This window comes from Etheostoma spectabile, chromosome 1 (genome assembly GCF_008692095.1).
Source record: "Etheostoma spectabile isolate EspeVRDwgs_2016 chromosome 1, UIUC_Espe_1.0, whole genome shotgun sequence".
Taxonomy (NCBI): Eukaryota; Metazoa; Chordata; class Actinopteri; order Perciformes; family Percidae; genus Etheostoma; species Etheostoma spectabile.
In genome coordinates, this window is record NC_045733.1 from 21,904,328 (window position 1) to 21,928,716 (window position 24,389).

Genomic DNA, 24,389 nt, shown 5'->3' on the forward strand with positions numbered 1-24,389 from the left:
TTTTTGTCACTTTTGGACTATGCAGAAAATTACATTTTACAATGGACATGACTTATTGCCCAATTCCCCATTTGAAATTTGGGTAGTATGATTGTCCCTGCTGCTTTCATATTGGGTTATGTTCTGAAAGACTCATATAGATAGCCTGTCATATCCTCCGAATAAAACGTAGGAAGCAAAAAAAGTGTCTTAATTCTCTTCCTTATCTTCTTCTTCTTCCAACTTCTGCAAACTGCAAAATGATGACAACTGTTGACAAACCAAATTACGGGGCAGTTTTGTCACTGGCTTTAATTATTAATTATACAGGTGGCTTTGAGCAATTATTTGGCTATTAATAATGTTGTCTTACCACACTTGACTCGATTACTGTCTAAATATGCCCCATTTGCCCTAAACGACCCCTAATTGATATCCTACAAGAAACATCTAATGTAGGCTATTTTCCTTTTCTATTTACATTTATTAAAAGCAAAACATACCATTTTAAAAACATTCATCTGTAGCCTGCAAGGTAATTAATCTGAAGCCCAAAAATTAGCCTAAGGCATAAATGTGCATGGACTGAGATAATGGAAAAAATAGAGTAAGGTTATTTGAGCAAGGTGAGCAAAATTCACAGTTAATTTAAGGGTGCTCAGGGGTGCTTTGGTTCTTTTTCTCTCCTGGGATGTGTTCATTGACTGGATATTAACAGTCTCTGGATGTATCACAGAGTCAAGACCGGAAACAGCGCTCCCTTCGTTGTTGCCAAGCTGACAGCAGCTCTGGTCCCACCTCGCTCGCGCTGACAGTCTCTCCGCGAGCGAGGCTCTGTGTGACGGCTTCAGTCAGCACTTCAGCCCCGGCGTCTTGTTCTTCGGACTTTCCATTTTTAAAAATATCTCACCGTCTCGAGTGCGTTGAACACGTCACAATTGACCTGAGCAACAGCAAGTGAACACGAATTCTTTTTTTTCTCTTTTTCTTTTTTCCCGCGGGTCAACCAGTCTGTGTGTGTGGTTGACTGAATTTGAGCGTCCATCTCAGGTAGCCCATTCACCGCGGTGTGTAACGCCAGGCTGCTTTTCAGTTCGTATTTTAGCCCACTGGGTTCCGTTTTTGTGGAACCGTGAGCGGAACTTTTACCTGGAGGCTTTGGGCACTAGAAAGTCGTGTAGAGACCAGAAAACCTCCACTACTGACAGAAAAACGACGGAAGGTAAGCCTAGAAAAAATGATATCAACTTTATACTTCTAGAAAAACAAGCTAGGCTATAGTAACTAGCCTATATGCTAAACAATTCATTTAAGCGTGACTGCTAATCATTTGCACCTCCATTTGCGACCTTTAAAACAATATTACGGTAGCGTTATCGCTGTTAAAATATAATGCTAATGCATTTTTTTAAGCAATATATTATTAAGTTTCATTAAATGCTTCTCTTGTACAATAATGTGTTCGGCAAACTTACTGCCCATGAGTCTTAGTTAGCCGTTTTAATAGTAACATTGTTTAAATGGGAGTTCTCCTGTAACTCTTGTGTTAGTTAATATATCTTTGTTTCCACAGTAACCGTTTTGTTTTATGGATATGGGACCTGGGGTCATAAAGGCATCTTTTATAATTATGTGTTTCGGATATGGTGGTGAAAGGCAGATGTCAAAGTCAGGGAGCAGGGACTAGAAGCTCTACCTCGCACTTGTAACATCTGTAATATGTGGTTTCCTGTCAGGACCGAGGTGCACAATCAAAAGCCCTCACTCGGTACAAAAAAACCTGTGTGAAAAAGCTTAAATAACACCTGGAGCATTGCAGCATTTGTAAACCAGCACATGCAGATCAGAGATGTCCAATGTTTGAAATTGAAAATGAAATGACATGGTCGAGAAATCCCTAAAATGCAAATATTGCAGGATGTGTGTGACTCACTGCAGAAACCCCATTTCTTTTGTGCTGACATCATTTTTCATAATGAGGAAAAGAAAGCCCCTGATGGCAAACTAAACCCTGTGACCCACACCTAAGGCCACGCTGGGGGTGATTTAGGCCCTAATTACATGCTGGCTTGTGTGTGTGTGTGTGTGTGTGTGTGTGTGTGTGTCTGTGTCTGTGTGTGTTTTATTGATTTATTCATACCCTCAAAGGAAATATCTGCAGCATTCCACCTGCTCCTCCAATTTCCTCACAGAGGACGGCAAGATACAGATAAAGGAACACATACACACTCACGCAGACACTGCATCACTATGGTGCTCTCATAAAGAATGCATGTTCCTTACAGAAACTTAGCCTCAGGAACATTCCACATCAGCCATATTAAATCTAGTCTTTCACTTCAAGTTGATACCTTTCTCTCCAGAGGACGTTAAGGCTCATTCCTGCTTAGGCACAGCTCTGCCGGGTCAAATTTGATAGTTTGTTGCATCTGGTGAGAAGAAAAAATTCAGAGCCATTATGAGTACTTTTATTAAGATGTCTCTTCGGGATGCTTCCTCAGTAGCTGATCAGTATAATACTGTAACCTGTTATCTTCACTCTTAAGTCACTCTTAACTGTAAATCAACATGTACAATAGTAACCACAGAATGCTAGCTGCTGCTTGTATTAAGCTTTAGGAAAACTAACACAAATCTTACACTCTAACCATGTTGGCAGCAGTGCACAACACACAGTGCGGTCTTCATGCAGCAGCAGCTTTTGCAAAAAGACAACTGAAAATGAGTTCAGTGTGTGTGTGTTTTTTTTTTTTAGAAGAAAAAGTGAAAAGTCTTTTTCTGACCTGTTTTCTCAATGTGATTAGGTTGTGTTTTACTTTACCTGACCCAATTGTCAGTACATAGTCATTCTGGGAGTTTGGATGAGTCAGAGATGCAGAGCTCTGTGTTGGCTTAAACAGCCTTCAAACCAGCCAGTGATCTTTGACCCTAATTCACGCTCACTGTCACTTCAGCTCTAAGGCTTGACAACAAAGAGCAGCTTTTGTTCTTTGAGTTACTCTTCCATGCACATTCTTTGCTCCTTCACTCAGCTGCTTGTATAGGAGTGGGGTGAATGCAAACCAAAACTACAAATCCAGTCTGCTGTGTAAATGTGAGGTGCTAGATAATGAAGTAAACGTTACTTTGTGTCAGGCTTTAGCTGAACCAAGAAAGTGCTAATAAAACCGAGAATATTTAATCCAGGTGAGCAATTGGCAACACAAAAGGATAGGCATGAAAAGCAGTCGCCGAAAATGGGGCAGGAAGGCAGGAAGTGGTATTTTGAAGGTTCTTTACTGTACTGAAAACAGGTCATATCACAGTACTTGAAGTTTCGATCTGAGCTCTAGCTGTAATTTGGAAGCCAAAGAAGATCTGAAAATTATCTTTTAATTATTAAGGCAATTTGTCCAACCACAGCCTGTGGCCTTACATTAGAAGGTGTGTGACATGCTCGCGGCTCTGGGAGGCTGGACGAATGCGGATCTTTGTCTTGAAAGCTAAGATTCAGATTCATTTTATTGTCATTCAAGCATGTTAAAAACACTTAGGAATGGAATTTGTGAGTCTGACTCAGCAACGTACACAATAACTAACAAATGTCCTAGCTAGAATGAAATAAATATACTCTAAAACATAAATACACAGAGCACAGTTAAAAACCGAGCAGCAGTTAGAGAATAATGCATCAGTGCAGGTGCAGAGGACAGACTTAAGTCTGTGGGTTCATAATCCTCCCGGCCTCAGTGAAGACGCTTCACTTTAGCCTTGTTGTTCTGGCTTTGAGGCTTGGTAGCCTTTCTGCTGATAATATCAACATAATGCTCACAACAATGATGCTAACATGCAGCAGCAATATTAAGCATTTGCTAGCATACTAACAATAGCACCAAAGTCTAGTTTAGCATGTGTTTGGTCATAAACCAAACAAACCACTGGACAGATTAAGATTTTAAACCAATAAAGGCGCTATTGCAAAAGCCATGTCTTCACCAAAACCATGTCATGGTAATCCATCCAATGGTTGTTGAGACGTTTCACTAAATAATCAAAATGTTTACCTAATGCCCAAGTCAGTAGGGCTCAGCTTCTGGAGACCATGAAAAAAAGATATTTCAGTCTGGACCAAAGTGGTGGAGTGAGACTGACATTACCAGGAATGTAGCCAAATATGAAGACAAAATGCTGCACCTCTATACATCTTTAAATGACTCAGACTTCCACTCTTCCTGCACCCACTCTGTCTGTCACCCTAATCTGCTGTCTGTAACACACTTTTATTTTGTCTGCCATTTTACTTCATGTGGTCATGAGATCACACAAGACAACTGTGAATCAGACATCTAGGCCTATATGATACAGAGATTAAAGACACACATGGGAGATTTTACTGGAAAACACAAAGCGACAGACTGTGAAGTAGAGCCTGACTGATATACCGGCGGGACGATATTAGGCATTCTCCAAACTATCTAACTATATTTTTAAATATTCATTCATCAGAATCATTTATAATGACATATAAAAGATTCTGATAAATGGATATTTAAAAAATAAAATAAAAAAGGACGAAACACCTTTAACCATGTTATGAGTGTTGGTGTTGCATAGTTTGCTGAACAGAGGGCTACAACGTCCCTGTTGTTGTTTTTGGTATTTTGTTTTTGTTCAAAGGACTTTAAGTTTCATATCTTAAGTTTTTTTTTTATACATTTTATTTATCAGAACTTTAATATATTTTGATGTTCCTCTGTTCTGTTGTAACAATACAACAAATTATTATCATATTATTTTAGTGAGAACTCATAAATGACTACAAATAACTAATGTTAGGGAAATCTGTTTATGTTTTATTACGTGTTTCTGGATTTCTTTTTTAAATGGATATAACGTTCGATATATTGGAATATTGGATTGTTAAATAACCAAATATTTTGATCGGTATCGGCCTTAAAATCCTTTTATTGGTCGGGCTCTACTGCAAAGTCAGGGGTGTCAGGCTTGTCTCGTTCACGCATGCATGGGATGATGTAGGATATGCATGCATCCCACAGAAAACATAAACATGCATCAAGGCTCTATATCATTCTATATGTGTGTAGGAGGACAAGTTTGTGAAGCAGCAAGTTTCAGTATGAGTGTGGGCTTGGTACTAAAAAATTAGAAAAGTCTAGGGTATGTGCAGCGTTCCAGTCTGCGCCTCCCACACTCATTCATTTATGCCAGGCTTTGGTCAGTGCCTCTCTCTCTCTCACGCACACACACACACACACACAGAAGAACTGGGAAGTGAAAGAATAGGGGAAATTCTTGAGCTGAATTGCTGCCTGGGCGCTGTGCAGGGACAATAGAGAGGGTGTGGGTGTAGGGAGAGAGTTAGTTTACATGTCATGGCAATTCAGCAAGCTGAAATGTCATGTGAGAGAGGGAGATTATAGGGGTTTGAGCTGTAAATAATTTTCTGTTGACAAGCCCCCTACAAAGTAAAAGTCACTTTTTAATATGAAGTTAACATACATACACACCCTGTACCCTCTAGTGCAATGGGGTTTAACAAAAACAAAAAGGTTTTTCATTAATCTACGGACTTTGAAATATTTTTTAGTCCAAGTACCCCCAGAACAGGGCAAAACATTTTGGTAGAAATAAAAAAAAAAACTATATAAAGAAGTACAACACTGTGTTGCATCATCACTGTCTGATTTACTAAAAACAACCTTACATTCTACATTTCAACTGCTTACAGTCCATCTCTAAATTCTTTCATTATTATGGTAAAATTATTTTAGGGATAATGTGTGACTGATATTTTTAAATGTACTTTTTTAAATCTCACAGTACTTCAAGTACCCCTAGGGGGTTTGAGAAACACTACTCTAGTGGTAATACTTTTTTACAGATGTTCATTTAGGGTACACATATACACATTCATAGTTGATAGTAGGAGATGTTTTTTTGCCTTCTCTCAAACGTTTAAGAGAACTGAATCTTCCACTGTGTTTTCACACTTGCAGCTGCCCATGGGTGAGGTGACACTGACCACCTCCCCCAGTGCTAGCTTTCTTCTTCATCAATTCATTGTCTACAGTCAGAGAGCCGTAATGAGCGGGATCTGGTCGAGGCTGAAATGAGTCACTCCTTATCGCCACAGCGTGTGTGACTTCACCACCAGTGTGATGCTGAATGATGTTGAGTTATGTGTCACCACCTTACCCCCAAACACGACTGTATGGTCCTGGTTTGGTATAAATGAGGCCAATGTGGACAGAATGAGCCCTCAAACACTTTTTTTTCACATTTTTATGCACCAGTGTCTGGTGGAAATGTTTTTATTTAGGAAATCACCAAATCCAGGAGGCAGGTGACAATTTAATATATAAATAATATAATGGAATATAATAATTCTCATGAAAACAACCCATTTCAAAGATATTGTCTTCGTCATGGAAGGTTCAGTCTTGGGTCACATGATGACAAGCTCAGTCATCTACTGTACGTGAGATTATCAAGTTTATTTCTTCTGCTTATCTCCAAGAACAAGAATGAACTCATTACTCAATATAACTTCCACAGCACTTCACTGCATCACAAAATATACTGATATTTTTCAATTTAAGACAACATATACTGTGATTGTAGAACAAATTCACATAGAGGTCGGTGTGTAGAACAGGTTTCTGCATGCTCCAGCATGGTAGACCGCCACCACATTGTAAAGACCCTGACACACCAACCCGCCAGTCTGGCGAGGTTGGTGACTCGATTCTGTTAGGTCTGTTCTGTCCGTCGGAGGGGCCGGCGGCCTTCATTTTGGCAGAACTGAAATGCTCGGTCGGAAGGCGTGCACTGCCGGCAGTCAGACTCAAATGACCAATCTGATTGGTGGAGAGCTAACCCGGAAATGACGAGCGGGATGAGCGTTACTAGAGTCTCTGACAAGCTGACGAAAATCTTTTAAACTGACCTTTGTCGATCTGAAATGAAGACAGATTCCGCAGCTTCACGGCCTACTTCTTGCTTAAAATGGTTTCAGAAACATGTTGTCAATATTTTAGTAAATTATGAGATCGTATTCTGAACGAGCCGCCATGACAGTCGGGCTTTGAGTATCTGGAGAAACCAGACCCACGTGACGCATTTGTCCAATCAGCTGCTGTCAGCACTTTTTTTGGCCAACTCGAAGAGGCAGTCAGTCAGCCGTCATGGGCCGTAAGACTATGTTCTGATTTAGTGCAGAGTCGGTCCGGTCTAAACCAATTCTGGGCTATAGCATCTATTTTCACACTATAAACAGGTAAATGTAGACCAGTCTCTTCTTTATTTACTGAACATTCTGAGCAGCTGATGCTTGCTAGGTAGGGTGTGTCTACCGTTTGCTAAACTCTCTCACTGCCAAAGGATGTATGTGTGTCTATTTGTTCCTTTATAAAACCACTGTGAAGTCACATTGTAGCACCTTTTCTCCAAAAACATTTTTGTTGTTGCTATTGAATAATCAAAAAGGGAAGTGCCAAAACCACAAAGCAACAAAATGATGCTGTTTAAAATATAGAGGTAACAGTTTCACATGATCTCCGGGCGCTTCAACTGAAGTGAAAGCAGTCTATATTTTAGACATTATAGTGTAATTTCCTTTTTTGTTGTAGAATAGTCATTCCTGTACGTGACATATTAGTATTAACAGATGTATAATGTACTTATAAGTTCAGTTAAGACTCACCAACAATATATGCCCAGCCAAATATCTCAGCCCAGTTTGTCCATCTATTGTTCAGCTTCAAACTCTGTATATTTTTTTTAAATCAATTAAATTAAATTTTAGTCATAGTACTAAATCATTAAAAGAGTTATCTTAGACACTTTACAGATAGAGTAGGTCTAGACCACACTCTATAATTTAGAAAACCCCAACAATTCCTGTAATTCCAGTACAAATAAGTAATATAAAACTGTAAATATGCACTTCCATTTGAGATGGTCATTGCAACCGATAAGCATTACATGTACACGTGATTTAGTCAAAAGGGGAAGAGAAAATTCAATGTGTGAAACCTATATGCAGTGAGGCTACAGTTGGGTTAGAATGAGCCTAACAAATCAAACCTATCCTAAACCAGGATTAATCAGATCCCAAAAGTAAAGTCAGTGCTAAAACAAGCAGGCAAATCCCTGATTTATGACCACAGAGCAACCTATTGGATCTGTCTGGCTCTCTTGTGCAGTAGAAAATACAGCGCGGACTCCCCAGACTAATGTTCAGTCTTAAAAGATTGAGCTTGGTCTGGTGAAAGCCAGACTAGGTTAGACCACCAGAGCGCCCCGACTCTGACGCTTACAGGAGAGGAACTAAGTTTGTTACATTGTTCTACTCATGCCCTCTTGGTTCCAAACCCATTTAGAATCATCTTATTACATTGTGTGAAAAAATGTATCGTGAATGTCAAGCATATATTCATAATTCATAATGAGTAATGTACTGCATTTTAAAAGAACTGGTGGGGATGCTCATCTTTAAACATGACATTTAAACACATGCTGGAAACACTACTTTTGCAATGATGCTAAGCCATGGGTACGACTTGTTTTTCCCCCATAGAGCCATAATTGCACTGAATCAGTATGCTACTGTAAGTGCCCCCCATAATCTGTCTCCGCCCCCATAATTACTGACTTTACTCCAACACAGTGATAGCTGCTGAAACTTTTACCTTCAGCGTACATGGACAAATGCATTCTCCCACACTGGGTTTTTATATGATGTGTTCTGTTTGTACTGTTTTTGGTTTTTACTATGCTGCATTGTACAATTTATTTTTTGTCCGTCACATAGTTCTATTAATTGATCATTTTGACTGGAGTTAATTAGGGACCAATAGCATGAAGCATTACCATGGTTATATCTGGTCTATTTTATCATTATTCCAATACTGCATTTTAGTGTTTATAATGTTCTAACTTTACTGCCATTTATTGTCATTTACTGAGATTATTACCTACTATTTGCACTATTGTAATAGAATACTGATGGATACCATGTTTGTACGTTTACCTTATTTTCTATTTTTACCTTATTTATTGATTTATTTATTTTCATAGCATCAATACAGAGTTTAGAATCTTAATCTCGCATTTGTACAATGACAATGAAGATAGTCTATTCTGTTGTGTTCTATTTACAGTATTTGACTTGGCTCCAGTAACCTAAAGCCAGAAAATGTATTTTAGCGAGGCATATTTGTGCAGATACTGTACGTTTGATTGATACATGTTTTGATTAGGCAACTGTAGCCAATGTCAAGTTGTGAGTCTGGCTGGCAAATGCTAACTCTAATTGAGCGATAACCCTGGAAGTTAGCCTCAACGGGACTATGGCTAGTTTTGTTCTATACAGTTTGAATATGCGGCTTCTGCTACCTAACCCACTGACTTCACTTCTGTCCGTCTGGCAAACCATTCCATATCAAGCCCTGTTAAAAAAAGGAGTTCAAAGCACCGTCTAGCATGTAAAAAGCTTAAAATACAGCCCTGTTGGTTCAATGTTATGCTTTTGAAGTTATACTGAGCTTAAGCATCAGTTAGTTAGTAATATTGCTGTATGGAGTTTTCAGACAGCTTGTTGAAAGATTAGATTAGATTAGATTATATAATGCTTTATTCATCCAACAGCGGGGAAATTCCCTTGTTACAGCAGCATTTTCTACAATAAAAGCAAAAACAAACAAACAAGTAAACACACAAAAAACAGGCAAACAATGAGTAGAAGGTAGACTGCATGTAAAATGGCGTCAAATAAAGGTATTGTAAAGTGCAGTTGCCATAGTACAAGAAACAATATGTGGTTATTGATCAGTCTGTCTCTGAGAGTGTGTCCAAGGTTCAGGTTCTTCTCGAGTATCAGGTGTTTATGTCATAAATAGCCAACTTGACCCCCCCCCCAGACTAAGGAGCGCTGTCTTTTTTTCTCGTTGTTGCCTTTCTGCTTTGTCTGTGGTTACCATCCTCTGATGCTGAGGACAACCGCGACTGCTCTGCTTCCCCTTCAAAACCTGCGTCTGCACTTCCACTCATGTTCTCGGTGACACGTGCACAGTACGGGAACTCCACACAGTCCTACATGCAGTGTTTATTTTTTGTTTTTTAAATTGCAATGTGTCTGCACTTTGACAAAGCTGGCAAGTAGGCTATTCTATATCATTATACATATCAAGCTTAAATGAGATAGCATGTTTGATAGAAAATGGAAATGATAGAAATGTATGTGCGTGTGTGGGTTAATTGACACATGCTGTGTGGTGACACCCACATGATTCTCAGTAAGTCTGATATGATGGGTTTTTTTTAAGGAAATGTATACTTATTTTCTTCTACTCTAAATACTGTAATGACTGCAGTGTATTAAAATTGAAACAGTCAATATCTTTCCTTGCAAAGAGAAAAACCAACTTGCTCTAGATGGAAAGACTGGTGTGTGTGTGTGTGTTGTGTGTGTGTGTGTGTGTGTGTGTGTGTGTGTGGTGTGTGTGTGTGTGTGTGGTGTGTGTGTGTGTGTGTGTGTGGTGTGTGTGTGTGTGTGTGTGTGTGTGTGTGTGTGTGTGTGTGTGTGTGTGTGTGTTGTGTGTGTGTGGTGTGTGTGTGTGTGTGTGTGTTGGTCAAAGGGAAAGACTGTTTCCATTGATAACAGCACAGAAAGGTCCCTGTGTGTATTTTGAACATGAACTCATTTGTATTCATTGATAACAGAGCAGACATCTTAGACTTTTTGTTTTATACAGGATGTGTGTTTGCACATAGAAAGAAATGAAGTGATGTTTTCGTGTTTCATTGGAATTTGCCTTTTACAGTTCAAATCTGGCAGACAATGCACCCAATGCTTTTTCATTTAATCCTAAACTTTACCGGCAGCCTTGCTGACTGACTGGCTGCCCTCCCTATCTATGTAGAATTACTATATGTGTTCCTCTTTTACAACTACATTTCTTTTTCTCAGTTTCCCAACGGCAGTTGTTACCAATGGAGCCCCGACTGAGAGATAATCTGAGGGTTTTGTTTGTCTTGATCATCTTCTCAGCAGGTGAGATAACCACACTGAAAAAGTAGCTATTTTGGCGTTATGTCACAGTTGTGACAATGAACTGTAGCTCAGCTGGGCCTGTTTCTCTTTGTGGTATGTGTTGTCAGGTGCAGACATATTCAAGAAGAGACATTCAGATACAACATATGCTAAAAACGTCAGACACCACATGTTTACTCTGTAGATGTTCTGATTAGAACAAAACACAGCCACTTCAAACTGCTATAACTAAGTGACAGTATTATGGCACACATGCCATCAAACATGTGTAATTAATGACCAGATATAGTGTGTCAAGTTTAATATTTCATGATAGGTGTAGCATTGGGACCGGCATTAGGTCAGTGTGAAAATATTTAGCCTATATAAGGATAACAACATTTGCCACCGATGCAGTTTCACTTGTACCGAGAAGTGTGGGAGTGTCAGTGTCTTAAAGAAAGGCAGGGTATGGGCTTCATTAATGGTCAACAACTCCTTTATTTAGAATGGTATCTGTTGTCATTCACCCTTTTGCAAACCTGTGTATAAACTCTGCAAGAATACAGACTCAAAGCAGAAAACAGACTGTGTGGGTAGGCAGGTGTACTGTAACCTGGGTGCCAAGGATGTTTTTTCTGAACATCTTTTAACAAGGCGAGGCAGCTTTATTACTAGAGATGTAACGATTACCAGTGAAACGGTAAACCACAATAAAAATGTTGACGATAACAATTACCATTTCATTTAAAATATCATGATTGTCACGGTGGATTACCACAGTGTGGAAACCGTGTGTTTAATCCTTCCCAGCTTCATCCGGGTCTCCTGAAATAGCAGTACAGGAGCACTGCGTCGCCTCCAAAGTTCGTTTCTTAGTCAGGAGCACTGTGTAGCCTCCAACCTGTGTTTCTTAGTCAGGCGCAGTGCGTAGCAGGACATTCATCAGCCCTCTAAGAGGACTAAATCTGAAGCATGGGCATATTTTGGTTATTATAAGAACGCCAAAGGACAGTGAATAGAGAGTTATCCTCTCTGCAGAACGTGCAAGTGAAGTTGTTGCCAAAGGCATTGATCACACTTTTAAAAATACCGTAGTAATCAAAAACCGTGATAATTTTGGTTACTATAACCGTGAGGTTACATTTTCATATTGTTACATCCCTATTATATTTCAACAACAAGGCATTTCAAAGTGCTTTACATAAAACATAGGTATGACACACATGAATACAAGCTTGTTAATGCTTTAAATACTTAAAAAAGGTAGCATCAAACAGAAAAGTCTTTAGCCTTGATTTAGTGTTGCAGCAGACTTGCAGTGTTCTGGGACTTTGTTCTAGATATGCGGTAAATAAAAAAAATAACTGAACATTTACACAAGTCCAAAATGTGACCATGACTAATATTTGAGCCCATAAGAAATGTAGAAGATGTGGTTTAAAAAACTGTTGACACATACTGATTTTCAGTATTTTCAAAAAAATATCACTAAGTCAGAACTGGATGAGATCCAGTGGTGGGAAGTAACAAGTACATTTACTCAAGTACTGTACAATTTTGAGGTACTTTACTTATACATCTACTCCATTACATACTTCCATACTCTGTGCATACTTTTGTCTCCTTTAGGTTCAAGTGAACATGACATGGACTGGAGGTTCTGTGGCACCTGGCGTCATGGCAAGGCCCCCCTGATGCTGAACGTCAACCTGACCCCGGGCTGTAGCAACATCTTTGTCTCGGCTAACCGGACTTCTCTGTCCATCAACGGGCAGATCACAGCTCAGTGTAGGCGGTCTGACATGATTTCCCTCGGGAAGTTTGGACTGGAGTCCCAGGAAAAAACTCAATTCTGTCTGTACTGGGAGCCATTACTGGACCAGTTGAAGCTGCAACTAGTTCAGAAAAAGAAGGCAAGATGAGAAATTTGTTGAGAAATTTCCATGCAGTATGACATTTTAAGGTCCAATGTGTAGGAATCTCTCCCATCTAGCTTTGATCATGTCGCTGATTGCGACATCATATGTCGCAATCAGCTCTCTCGCGCCACACAGTTCAAAGTACGAGTTACAGCTACGGTAGCCTTCATGCTTCAAAAAGACGGTCTTTTGCTCTTTTCAATATAATTTCTCTTTTTCTGGGTGAAGAAGACTCCTGTTCCTGAAATTCAGATTTTGACTACTTGTGGTCCTCCATGTTTTCTTTTTCAAACCAGCCGGGGCTGGGAAGCGACGATACCTGTTAGCAGCGTTAGCAGCATTAGCAGCGCCTGTGAGTTTATCATGTGATAGCGAAAATGCAAAAGGCGGAGCAGTACGTCCAGTATGTCCCTTACTGGCTAACGTACAGTACTTCATGACGGCACATGAATATGGAGGATCTACCCCAGTTCGTGCAAATGGAAATGTAAAATTTCAAGCCAATATGAATAGTTGGAATTGATGTTAGTGGTAAATATTCATGAAAAAGGACAAGTTGGTGAAAGGGCAACACCGATTTTGATAATGAACAACTAAACACTTATACACTGGACCTTTAAACATTATGATATAACCGTTTTTATGAAGTAAAGCTTTCAGGTTACTTTATTTGCAAGTAGATTTGTCAACTAGAAAAACATTAGGGGTGCTTCAGAAAATGTCACAATTTGATTAAATATCAATTTTTCGGCTCACGTAGGATTCAAAATCGATTTTTGATTCAAAATCTATTCTCAATTTAAAAAACAATTCACACTATGTACATGTAGTTACTTTTCTCATGTGATAAAATACATTTCATTCATGAATGTGAATTGATTTTTTTGCTCACCCCTAGAAAAAATAGTAAGGTGATACAAGGTACTTGCAAGCTCTTGTAAAAGTGCTGTACCTTTTCAAAGCTGGCTCTATGTGAGAAGAGGGCAAGCACTGATGAGTTTTTCTGTTTTTGGTGTTCAGGTTAGAGGAGAGAACCTTATTCTGTGCCAGCCTGCCAGAATACAGGGCAACTGCTGCACTGATCTGTCTCAAGGTCCCAACACAGAGAACGCAGCCTACGGCATCAAGGATGGAATGGTCAACAAGGATTTTATCACAGACAAAATAATGACAGCTTACAGTTTTCAAGGAGCTCCCATCAAATGCAGTAAGGAAGAATGAATGTTATCTACAGCGCATCTGTAAATGGAATCTGTTTAGCAATATGAAGGTTTTACTGATTGTACCTACTTACTTATTTTCTGCTCTTATGAGCCTGAGTTTCCACATTGATTGTTACACTTTTTAAGTCACATATAGGTAATTAGATGTGGATTACCTTATTAACAAAAAAGACTCAAGAGTTAATTTTACCCAATCTTTAAAGATGATACACATGGTCTTCAGAGTCAGATTTTGATTTGAGTGTCACAGTCTAAAGTTTAACTTGTCAATTTCAAAACTTTGCTTCTTTTCCAGAGAAATTATGTGATCAACAGAGCCAGGGATCCTCCTCTGTCACCATGTAATTTTCTTTATTTTTTTCCTCAAATGCACCATCACATTGACTGTCCAAGTAGCATGACGGTGCTTTTGTCAACATCCGCTGTTGTGAAGCTTTACTGTATGTAATCAAGGGGACTTTGACTAAAAACAGGAAGCTAAACTTTATACTATGTAAGGGCGGGGGCTACAAAAATAACTTTTCTTCTTTTAAAAGACCATCTGAAACCACCGTTTTTAGCGTAATATCATGGTGGTGTTTGGTTGTGTGTCCAGGGCTTCGGACACTGTGGGGATGGCCAGGGCTCAGCATCACTGCGCTCACAGCTCCGAGGTGGAGATGAAAGAGGATGGCAGAGGCTACAACGTCACAGCGCCTGTAAGACTAACGCACAAAAAGAGTTCAAGTTTGCAGTGTTGTTTTGAAATTCCAGATGCTTACATTTCTATTTCTTCAGAGCACATATTAAAAAACTGAAGCATATTTTCCCCTGAGACACAAACAGAAAGTGAACTTTTTGAACACATGTTTTGCTGGTAAAGGGAATTTCATTGGCAATCATTTAAAACACTGACTGTTAGTGACTTGATAACTCAATCCTCCGCATAAAGCTTGTTTTGTTTAAGAAAACAAAAGTACATATAATAGCAATAGCTACTGCAAAGATAGCTTGCAGCAATGGACAAAATCAACACATTTCTGGTTGTATATGGACAATGAAGGATTTAGTTTATATTAGTAAATATAAAGTACAGTTGATAAATGATTCAAAATAGTAACTGTCATACATATTCAGTCATTACTCACTTCACCCTTAGTTGTGGACAGAAGGCATTGCATTGACTTGTCGCGACTGTAAACTATAGAGCTGTGACGAGATCTCGCAAGATTAACATACGCCGAGACTTCTTGTTGAGGTAGAAAGCAGCAGTAGACGGACCTGGTGTGCGATACTGCAATATTTGGTATCAAGCCGATACCAAGTAAATACAGGACCAATATCGCCAATAATATACCGATACTTTTGAATAATTAAGGACGATGAATTTTCATGACCTTTAAGTGTTTTGTGATTTTACATTTGGATATTAATTAGCTAAAACCAAGGACAGAATTTTCATGTGCTTGTATAAATGTGTTGTGTTACCACTGTATCTTACAGACTTTTTACAAATGATACAGCTTGTTGTTTTTGGCCTGATAATTTAGCCACCCAGTGATCTTGCTCTCTACCGTTCTTCTGCTCCGTCTCTGTCCTGCTTGTGTGCGTGTGCTGCTCTACATCAACACATAAGCTCGCCCTGCCCATTCGCCAAAGTTGAATCTGAGTTTGCTTTTGCAGAGCGGTAGCGGAGTTGCAGTTGTAAAAAGCTGCCGGTAAAACCCAGAGTTAAAACGTTAGAGGGTACGGCGTCTCTCTCTCTCTCTCTTCATCTATCTGGTGCTCAACACACACAAACATGGACTGCAGCGTGCAGTTCAATGTGGCGCTGACTCGGGCAGCAAAAAGCAAAACCTAACTTGTTTTAATGATATTAAACTAAGAGAGATGTTCTCCCCTTGACTTAAAATGGTCATTAATCATTATAAGAGCAGCCTACTTCCTTAGTTACTGCCTAGAACACTTGGTTATGTTGTAACCTTGGTTCTCTGAGTAAAGACTATTTTTTTCTAGTCGAATTTCTTAATTGGAGTTTTTTTTTAAATAGTGTTAAAATCTCGTCTCTCTCTTGTTTCTCGTCTCGTCTTGTGAGCCGAGTGTCTCGTCACACCCCTACTCTAAACATATAACATCCTGAGTGAGTATGCTGCTTCACTCCTGTGACTGTGTTTAGCCATTTTTAATCATTGGCTTACTTTATAGCAGGTTATAACCCAGCGAATGAGTAACTGGGTTAACATTTTCATTTTAAGGCAAGGCTGGTGGTCATTTAGTTGAGAAAATAGGTGAGAGGTTAGCCACATGAAAGTGAATGACAGCAGCATTTTTACTGACAAGTAGAGGATGGATTTTGAAAGCAGACATTTGTCCTCCAAACTCTCTTAAAATATGGCCATTTGTGTAAGTACCCGGCAATCAACTTGCAGATCTACTAATTACAGCATGGGCTTGTGATGCTCAGTCACAAAAAGAGCAGCAAGGTGGTTCATATTTTAGCTATCTATGATTGTTTGATTGCTACCGTTAGCTCAAAATGCCATTCAAGTGACAGCCTTTGTTGTGTTTGATGCTAACTTGTAGCCAGCAGTAAATGAATTTTGTTAAGTAGGTCAATTTTTACTGTATTGACGTTACAGAAGGTTAGCTCGTTAGCAGGTTATTGTAGGCTACTTGTCGCAAAGTGACGCATGTGCAATGTGCATGTGCACATCGGGCAGCGACCCCGGTGTTGGAATCCGCTACAGGGAAATATAGTCACAATTTACACCGCTTAACATAAGATGTCTCTAACTTTGCAATGGTCTTTTCTCTGTGTATATTCTGTTTCCCAGGCCACCAGAGGTGTATCTACAGAAATCACCACCACTGTCTATCTCCCCCCTGCTTTAAAAAAAGCTGCAAAACTGAGAAGCAAAGTAGTCTGCACCTTCTTTAAAAACAACTCCTTGTTCCAGGTAAGGCGATGTCCGCCCTCAGTCAACACAGCAGCATGACTTCACACACCATAGTGTTTGCCATTCTTCTTGATCCAAGCCTAGACTTAAAAGAAATAATATAAGAAATAATATATAAATTCTAGTGACATGACATCTACACTGAAACTCTCTAGTTCTTTTGCGTTCAAACATGTAGGCTGTGTTATATCATGGGAAAGGTAAATGTATGTGTGTGTGTGGTGTGTGTGTGTGTGTGTGTGTGTGGTTGTGTGTGTGTGTGTGTGGTGTTGTGTGTGTGGTGTGTGTGTGTGTGTGTGTGTGTTGTGTGTGTGTGTGTGTTGTGTGTGTGGTGTGTGTGTGTGGTGTTGTGTGTGTGTGTGTGTTCAGGACGGTCATAAGCACAGGATTCTTGATGATGTGGTGGAGATCACTGTGGAGAACGAGGTGATCATTAATCTGTCTGAGCCGGTCAGGATTGGCTTTCACCATGATGTAAGTTTGTGTGTTTTTTGTGACTTTTTTGTCTATATCAGTGAGTGTGTCCAACATCATATTGTCTTGTTAGTTTTCCACACCTTCTGGTTCGTCCCTCCCCCCCAAAGCCATATGAATGGACCTGGTCGGCTTTGGTGTACTGTACTGTACTTCATAGCCCATTTTTTTTTAATCAAGGTTTATTTGCACCTTTTTTATGAAGACTTGAGTTAGATATATTTCACAACCTTCTCGAATGTAGATGAAATGCTGTTGTTGATGCTGTGGGAAAAAAAACACACACACCGTCTCTGCCAGTTCCATGACGTCTGCTTCAAGACATTCGTCTATCTTATGAACACAGAGAACACACAGAAACCACTTGATTTTTGTTCTTACCTCACATGTTGCGAAAACAGATGGTGCTGTCTGTGCGCTTAGGTTTGTCTGTTTTCTTCCTCTCTGCAAGGCACACATGCACATAAACAACCATTTAGTGTCATACCTGTACCAAATCTGTTTTATTGATATTAAAGTGTGACTTGAACTATCTGTGGTGATCTGGTCATACATCAATCCAGATTTTACATGTAGGACTTGATTAAGGCGACTTATAACAGTGGCAGCTCTTTCAATAATTATTGAATCAAAGGATGCAAAGGTTACCTTGAAACATGGTTTATAAGAATAAAAATGTGCAGCAAGTTAACGGGAAGTGATTACAGCTCACATTTGTCTCTCTCTTTTTATTTCAGAAAATGCAATCAAGGAGATGTGTTTCATGGGACACCAGGACAGGTTTGAACCTTTTAGAACCAATCTTATAAACACCATATATCTGTATTTCCCTTTGTATTCACTGTAACTCCCACATATGATGTTTAAGTATTTTCAAATCTGTATTTGTCTTTGTAAAGATCCGTTACAGGTCAATTGGTTGGAGGATGGATGCAAGACAGAACAGAAAGGAGCCAAATACACCGAGTGTCTCTGTAACCATCTCACTTACTTCACTGTACTAGTGGTGAGACACGCAGCTACTTTTAACTACAAAACGAAAAGATTTTACACACCCTTAAAGACACTATTACACTTATAGAAATATAAACATACACAGTATGCACATATGTTGTTGAATGGCATTGTTGCTGTACTCACTGCTCTGTGTCCCCTGACAGCAAATGGAGCCTCGACCAGTGCGCCACCTGCTGGCACTGACCTCCATTACATCTCTGGGCTGTGCTGTATCTGTGATCAGCTGTGTTGCTCTCATCATTTATCTCTGCAGGAAGAGGCAAGACTACTTTAGTCTATGCAGTTTATGGAAAAAAAATATATAAATATACTGTATATATGTACTGTATTTATGTGTAAATATATTATTTTTTTTACAATTTAATAACCTACTCATTTGCATTCCACTCTCCCTCTAGCAAGCGATCAAAGGAGCAGTCCGTACCCATCCACTTTGGCTTAGCCGTGTCTCTCGCCTTACTCAATCTACTCTTCTTTCTCACTGGGGTCCTGGCCAATGTGGGAGGGGAGAGTGTGTGCCCCTGGGTGGGGGCGGGCCTCCACTATGCCCTACTCAGCTCCTTCACCTGGATGGGCATAGAAGTTTTCCACACCTTCTGGCTGGTCTACATGGTTTTCATCCCCCCCCCAAAGCCATATGTATGGAACCTGGTTGGCTTCGGTGAGTGTGTGTGAATTCATATTTCTACAACTGTACTTCATTGTACTTTTTTTTTTTTTTTAATCAAGGTTTATTTTCTTCTTTTTAAAAAAAATATATATATACAACACAGTTTATGCAGCAATCAACGGGCAAAAGTCTGTCCCATCCCATGCCCAGGATGACAGGCAGCTTAAAGTGATGCAAAATACAAAAGGTTTACACTAATTGTCTTATATTATATTAATAATAATTTTAGTTATTTTTTAAATTGAATGCAGCAAGTATGCAAACAGAAGATATGGAAAATTAGTGAGATTTTATGTTGATCCATAGCAGTTGTCAACTGAACATCTAAACCATCTAAAAGTCTAAAAAGTCGAGTAAAATTTTGATGTAGATCGTCGTGGCTCATAAAGGTAAACAGGTTATTAATGTGTGCCCTTTGAACCTTCTTCTCCAGTTCTCCCTGCTCTTCCTATAATCATCCTGGCTGCAATAGGTGACATTTATGGAGTGAGAAAGGTGGTGCCGAGCGATGACGTCTCCAATCCTTATCTGATGTAAGCAAGATTATTTGACCAAGATATTTGCTGTAGAGAAACAGACACAGCCGTACCTGGATACCGTGTGAATAAAAGCTAACACAGTAAATCCCAAAGTCACACAACCTGTGTTTTGACTGTAGTCGTCAGCAGGAGTATGATGATATGTCTGTTTTTAGAAAAAACTGAATTCATTTGAACATTATTCTGGCCTCTTATTTGTTCCTCTTTGCGATTATTTGCTCATTAGTGCATTTGGTGTTTCCAGGTGCTGGATGAAAGAGAACCATGAGGCCCTGCTCGCCCACTATTTCACCACTATGACAATCCTGGCTGTCCTGGTGTTCTCGGGCGTTGTGATGCTCTTCCTAGTCTACAAGGAGATCCGCACCAGGGATGAATGGAGGCAGAACCGTGTGGCTTTTCTCAGCATCTGGGGCCTCAGCTGCCTCTTTGGGACAACTTGGGGTCTGACCTTCCTGGACTTTGGTCCGCTCTCTGACTTTGTTCTCTTCCTCTCCTGCATCCTCAACTCGTTTCAAGGTCCGTTCTTGCGGTGTACAGTGCCAGTTAAAAACATTTAGACTTCAGTCAGTCCACATTTGACTTGCCGTTTATTTTATGTTATGCTTTGCTATTAGCTTCTATCCACTTATGTTATGTTTATGTTTTGCATTTTATTCTCATTTACAAGAGACCATACCACAGAACCATCACAACAGGACATACTTGCATTTCCACCTATTAAACAGTGTCAACAGATTTTTTACATTGCATTACGTCATTTTCACCTGGGCATATATACTGATCCAAAGAGTAAAAAAGACTTAAAATAAATCATAAAAAGCTACATATTTTAGTAACTGTAACATTATCTTGTTATTCCCACATTCACTGAAGGTTGAACTATATATAGTCGGGGGTATTTTCATTGTTGGCACAGACATTGGTGACCGTGTATTTGGGGCCATTGTATCAGTGTGGGAATGAGACAAAGGCCATGGTTAATCAAGGCCTTGTGTTACTGTTGCCTATCAGAAGAAAAGCAGTTTCCTGTCACATGCAGGGGGCTTGTTTTTGATTCAGGTCCAAAACTCATCAGCCCTATTTTTGCTGTATATTGGTAGTTCAGTAAGATCATTTTCCATGCCAACTGGCTCACGTGACAGTTTGATGATAGAAAGGTTTTTCTATTTTATTTATTTGTTAAATATGTAAAGAAATACTTACACATTATGGGAAATACACAACAAACATTTGCTTTCTTGCTGATAGTTAGGTAAGAAGATTTTACCACACTCATGTCTGTATGGCAAATATGAAGCTGCAGCCAGGAGCCGGCTAGCTTAGCTTAGCACAACTCCAAACGGGAAACCAGCTGACCTAGCTCTGTTCAAAGGCAACGGAATCCACCTACTAGTCTAAAAACAACTAAAAGCTAAAGTGAGAAGCTGCAACAAAATGGTTTTAATCAACATACTTAGAAACCAAACCACTAGCAGGAAAACTTTACTTTATCAACAGAGCAAAACAAACTAACAGTCACAGTTCTTTAAAAATGTTAGCGGATACGCATATCAACGTCCTGGGACAGCTAATGGAACTAATAAAGCTCAAGATTCTTCTACTTCTGTTTCAAAATTCAGCATTCTACAGTTACCACTGATTTTGATTACTTTCTACCTCACATTAGTTTTAGAAACAGGTAAAGTTAGTTTTTTCCCCACCGAAAGATGTTTGTCTTGTGTTATTTACATGAAGGATATGTATGTATTTAAGACCCGTCTAAACCTACCTTCCACTTATTGCACAGGCTTTTAGCCCCATGATCCTAGAAAAGGGGAAATAGTAAAAACAAAATAATGCTTGAACCTTGGTTGTGGTGTGTTCTCCCAGGTTTCTTCCTGATGCTGCGGTTCTGCATAGTGGACTGGATACGGAAACAGGCTGGGGGCTCTGGTCTGGGAAGCACCAGCACCGGGTCTACCAGGCAACACATGCTTCAGCCCCAGGAGAAGAGTTAGATGGACTTAAAAACAGGTGGCACATCAGAGCTGCAGGAGTCAAACATTTCATGTTAAAATACAGTCATCTCATCAAAGTAATTGACAAAATGGAGAAACACGCACTGGTTGTGACACTGTAGATTCACTGTTTCTACAGCTGAAATGTAGTCGTCAGTTGTGGTAGCTTCTGGGAAATTTGAGTGGAGTGTCGTTCTACAGCTGAAGAGTGACTCAAAACAGCAGTGAGCGAGCGTTCCACACATCCTACACCTCTGATTCTTCTGGTATCCGCTGGTTTTAAACATCACAGACCAGCTGGGTTGGTGAACACAAGCGCACAGAGTGAAATTCACGGACTTTGCCAGCTTATCAAGTTAAATGACTTCATTCTTGTGGGTGCAAATTGTGTTCATTAGTCACCTCATGAGGTGAAGAGCAAGCAGATTGTCCCGCTGTGCGGTACATTACTTTTGTTTAATTACAGCCACATAATGCACATGCATTGGGAATAGTGTTTTTATAATCACCTTGCTGGAAGTATTTTAATCAACAAGATCCACTCAAAACTGGTTCACAAAATGGACTTTATTTATCTTCTCTGGGACAGTGGAGACAGTGGAGAAGAAATGACTCACAGTACTCATTATACAGGCCTGGAGCCTCCCATTGTAGAAGAACTAGACTGGGTCTGGTTATTGAAGACTAAGACTTTATTTGAGATATTTTAAAGCGTAAACAATATAAAGTTAAGCTTTATTTCCAGACAGAGAAATGTGAGGATCTTTTCATTATACTGTTCTGTCTGCAAAGAAAAACTATATATTATTATTATTATTGAAGCTCTCCTTGAACCTTAGATAAGCTTTTTTGTACTGCGTAAGCATTTGTTTTATAGCTAATTTTGCATCTTTTTAGCACTTTAGATTTTCATTCTTTAAAAGAAAATGTATGTATAGGACCTCAGTGAGTTAGGTGTTGTTGTAATATGCATAGTAGAAGACATTTCATACACAGTATGTGTGCATTAAATAATAGCTGGAAATAATTTTACATAAAACATAATTATCAGGTCTTCATCTTCAAAATGGACCAAAACTTTAAAATGAGTTGTTTTTTACCTATATGTAGTCCGATATCACACAGAAATGTCCTATTCCTGTATATATTATTTGACTGTATAACGTACATTTCATCTCCAGCAAAACTATCAAGTCTGTGTTTAGATACTGTGATATTTGCACTTTTTTATTTTCCATGGTGAAATTGTATGCCACTCACATGTTTGTGAATCGGTGAGTTTTAGTGGATCAATGTAAATAGTGTTAATAAAAATAGTTGTTTTTGAAATTGTGTGTCTGTGTGTCTGTGTCTGTGTGTCTGTGTGTGTGTACACGTTCGAGGCTCGCTGTTTTCCTGCTCATCGCTCCTTATCTTTGCCTGTGTTTCCTCCCCTGGGGGGTTTGAAATGTCATGTTTTCTTCACAAACATGCTGCTTTTCTTCTGTCTGTCCACAGTTTTCATTCCCCTGGAAGAAGCTGACTATACTGTCAACAGAAAAGTGTATATGACTTTTATCTGTACTGCCAGCCAATGCATACATGACATGTAGACATGTCAAAGTGTGATAAAGATGGCCTCAAACCACAAGTCTCCGCCCCCAATATGTATTTGTAAAAGTACTGCATTGTACAGTGCTAGGAGGTGGTCGCTGCTGTGGCGTTGCAGTGTCAGCAGGCGGCACTCTTGTCTGCCTACCCTAGTGGTTGTTACTGGCCTTTTTCTCTGTTCCAAAGATTAAAAGTTTGGTATGTGTTCAGTTGGGTGTGTGTATATGTCAACTGCATCTTTGCCTTCAGTACATCAAGGAACACAAGCAAAATAACTCTTTATTGTATAATCCTTAGGTGTGTTTAAGTTAATGTACTTCTCATGATGGAAAAATAACCTACAAAAAATAGAGCAACATATAAAATTGACATTTTTTTTCTCATACTGAACTTTTAAGATATACCGTACATCTAATACTCTTTGTAATTGTAATTTTACAGTTTTGTATTTATTACCCTAAGGTGGGAAACAGGCCACCTTTCAGCATAACCCTGCCCTTTACCTGTTATTTACCGAATTTCCCTTCGGGGATCAATAAAGGATTTCTGATTTCTGATTCTGATTATGCATTACAACGTATGACTACTTAGGTCCAGAACGGGCGATTCTAGGATCAGACCTTTAGGGGGATCAGACCTTTAGGGGGATCAGCCCCTGATGAGAATGTGACAGGGATACAGTGCTTTGCAAAAGTGTTAACTTGAAGCACTAAAATTGAGAAAATAAATAAAGAAAATGGAATTTGAATTTTATCAAGATTTTAAGGGAGCCTGAGATTAAATTTATGGGGTTTCATCACCCCCTATAAAGGGTCTAAAATCACCACTTGTCCAGGACTTCATGCACCCGTGCAAGCACATGGTTGTGTTTGTGTTGCTTTCTCTACACAACCCTAGTTTGTCACGTGTGTGTGTGTATCTTTTTTTACTACACCTGATACTTCACTAACATGACAATGGCACATACTGTGCAAGGGCTCCCTCTGCCCCATGCTCCTAGCAGGACT

At 39.4% G+C, this 24,389-nt stretch overlaps 1 protein-coding gene across 2 annotated transcripts; it reads left to right on the forward strand.

Moving 5' to 3' along the window:
- Positions 1-753: 753 nt before the first annotated feature.
- On the forward strand, positions 754-22,099 carry adgrg1 (adhesion G protein-coupled receptor G1). Of its 2 annotated transcripts, none has more exons than XM_032515415.1 (15): positions 754-1,201; positions 10,949-11,032; positions 12,644-12,927; positions 13,954-14,140; positions 14,452-14,497; positions 14,752-14,854; positions 16,970-17,092; positions 17,462-17,566; positions 18,304-18,346; positions 18,466-18,572; positions 18,727-18,842; positions 18,982-19,244; positions 19,687-19,786; positions 20,037-20,311; positions 21,665-22,099. In XM_032515415.1, exons 2-15 carry the CDS (start codon positions 10,972-10,974, stop codon positions 21,790-21,792), a joined length of 1,941 nt encoding a protein of 646 aa, XP_032371306.1. In that variant the 5' UTR covers positions 754-1,201; positions 10,949-10,971; the 3' UTR covers positions 21,793-22,099. The 2 variants fall into 2 exon arrangements, with proteins under 2 accessions (XP_032371306.1, XP_032371313.1); XM_032515422.1 differs by having other exon boundaries at positions 18,985-19,244.
- The last annotated feature ends 2,290 nt before the right edge of the window (positions 22,100-24,389 follow it).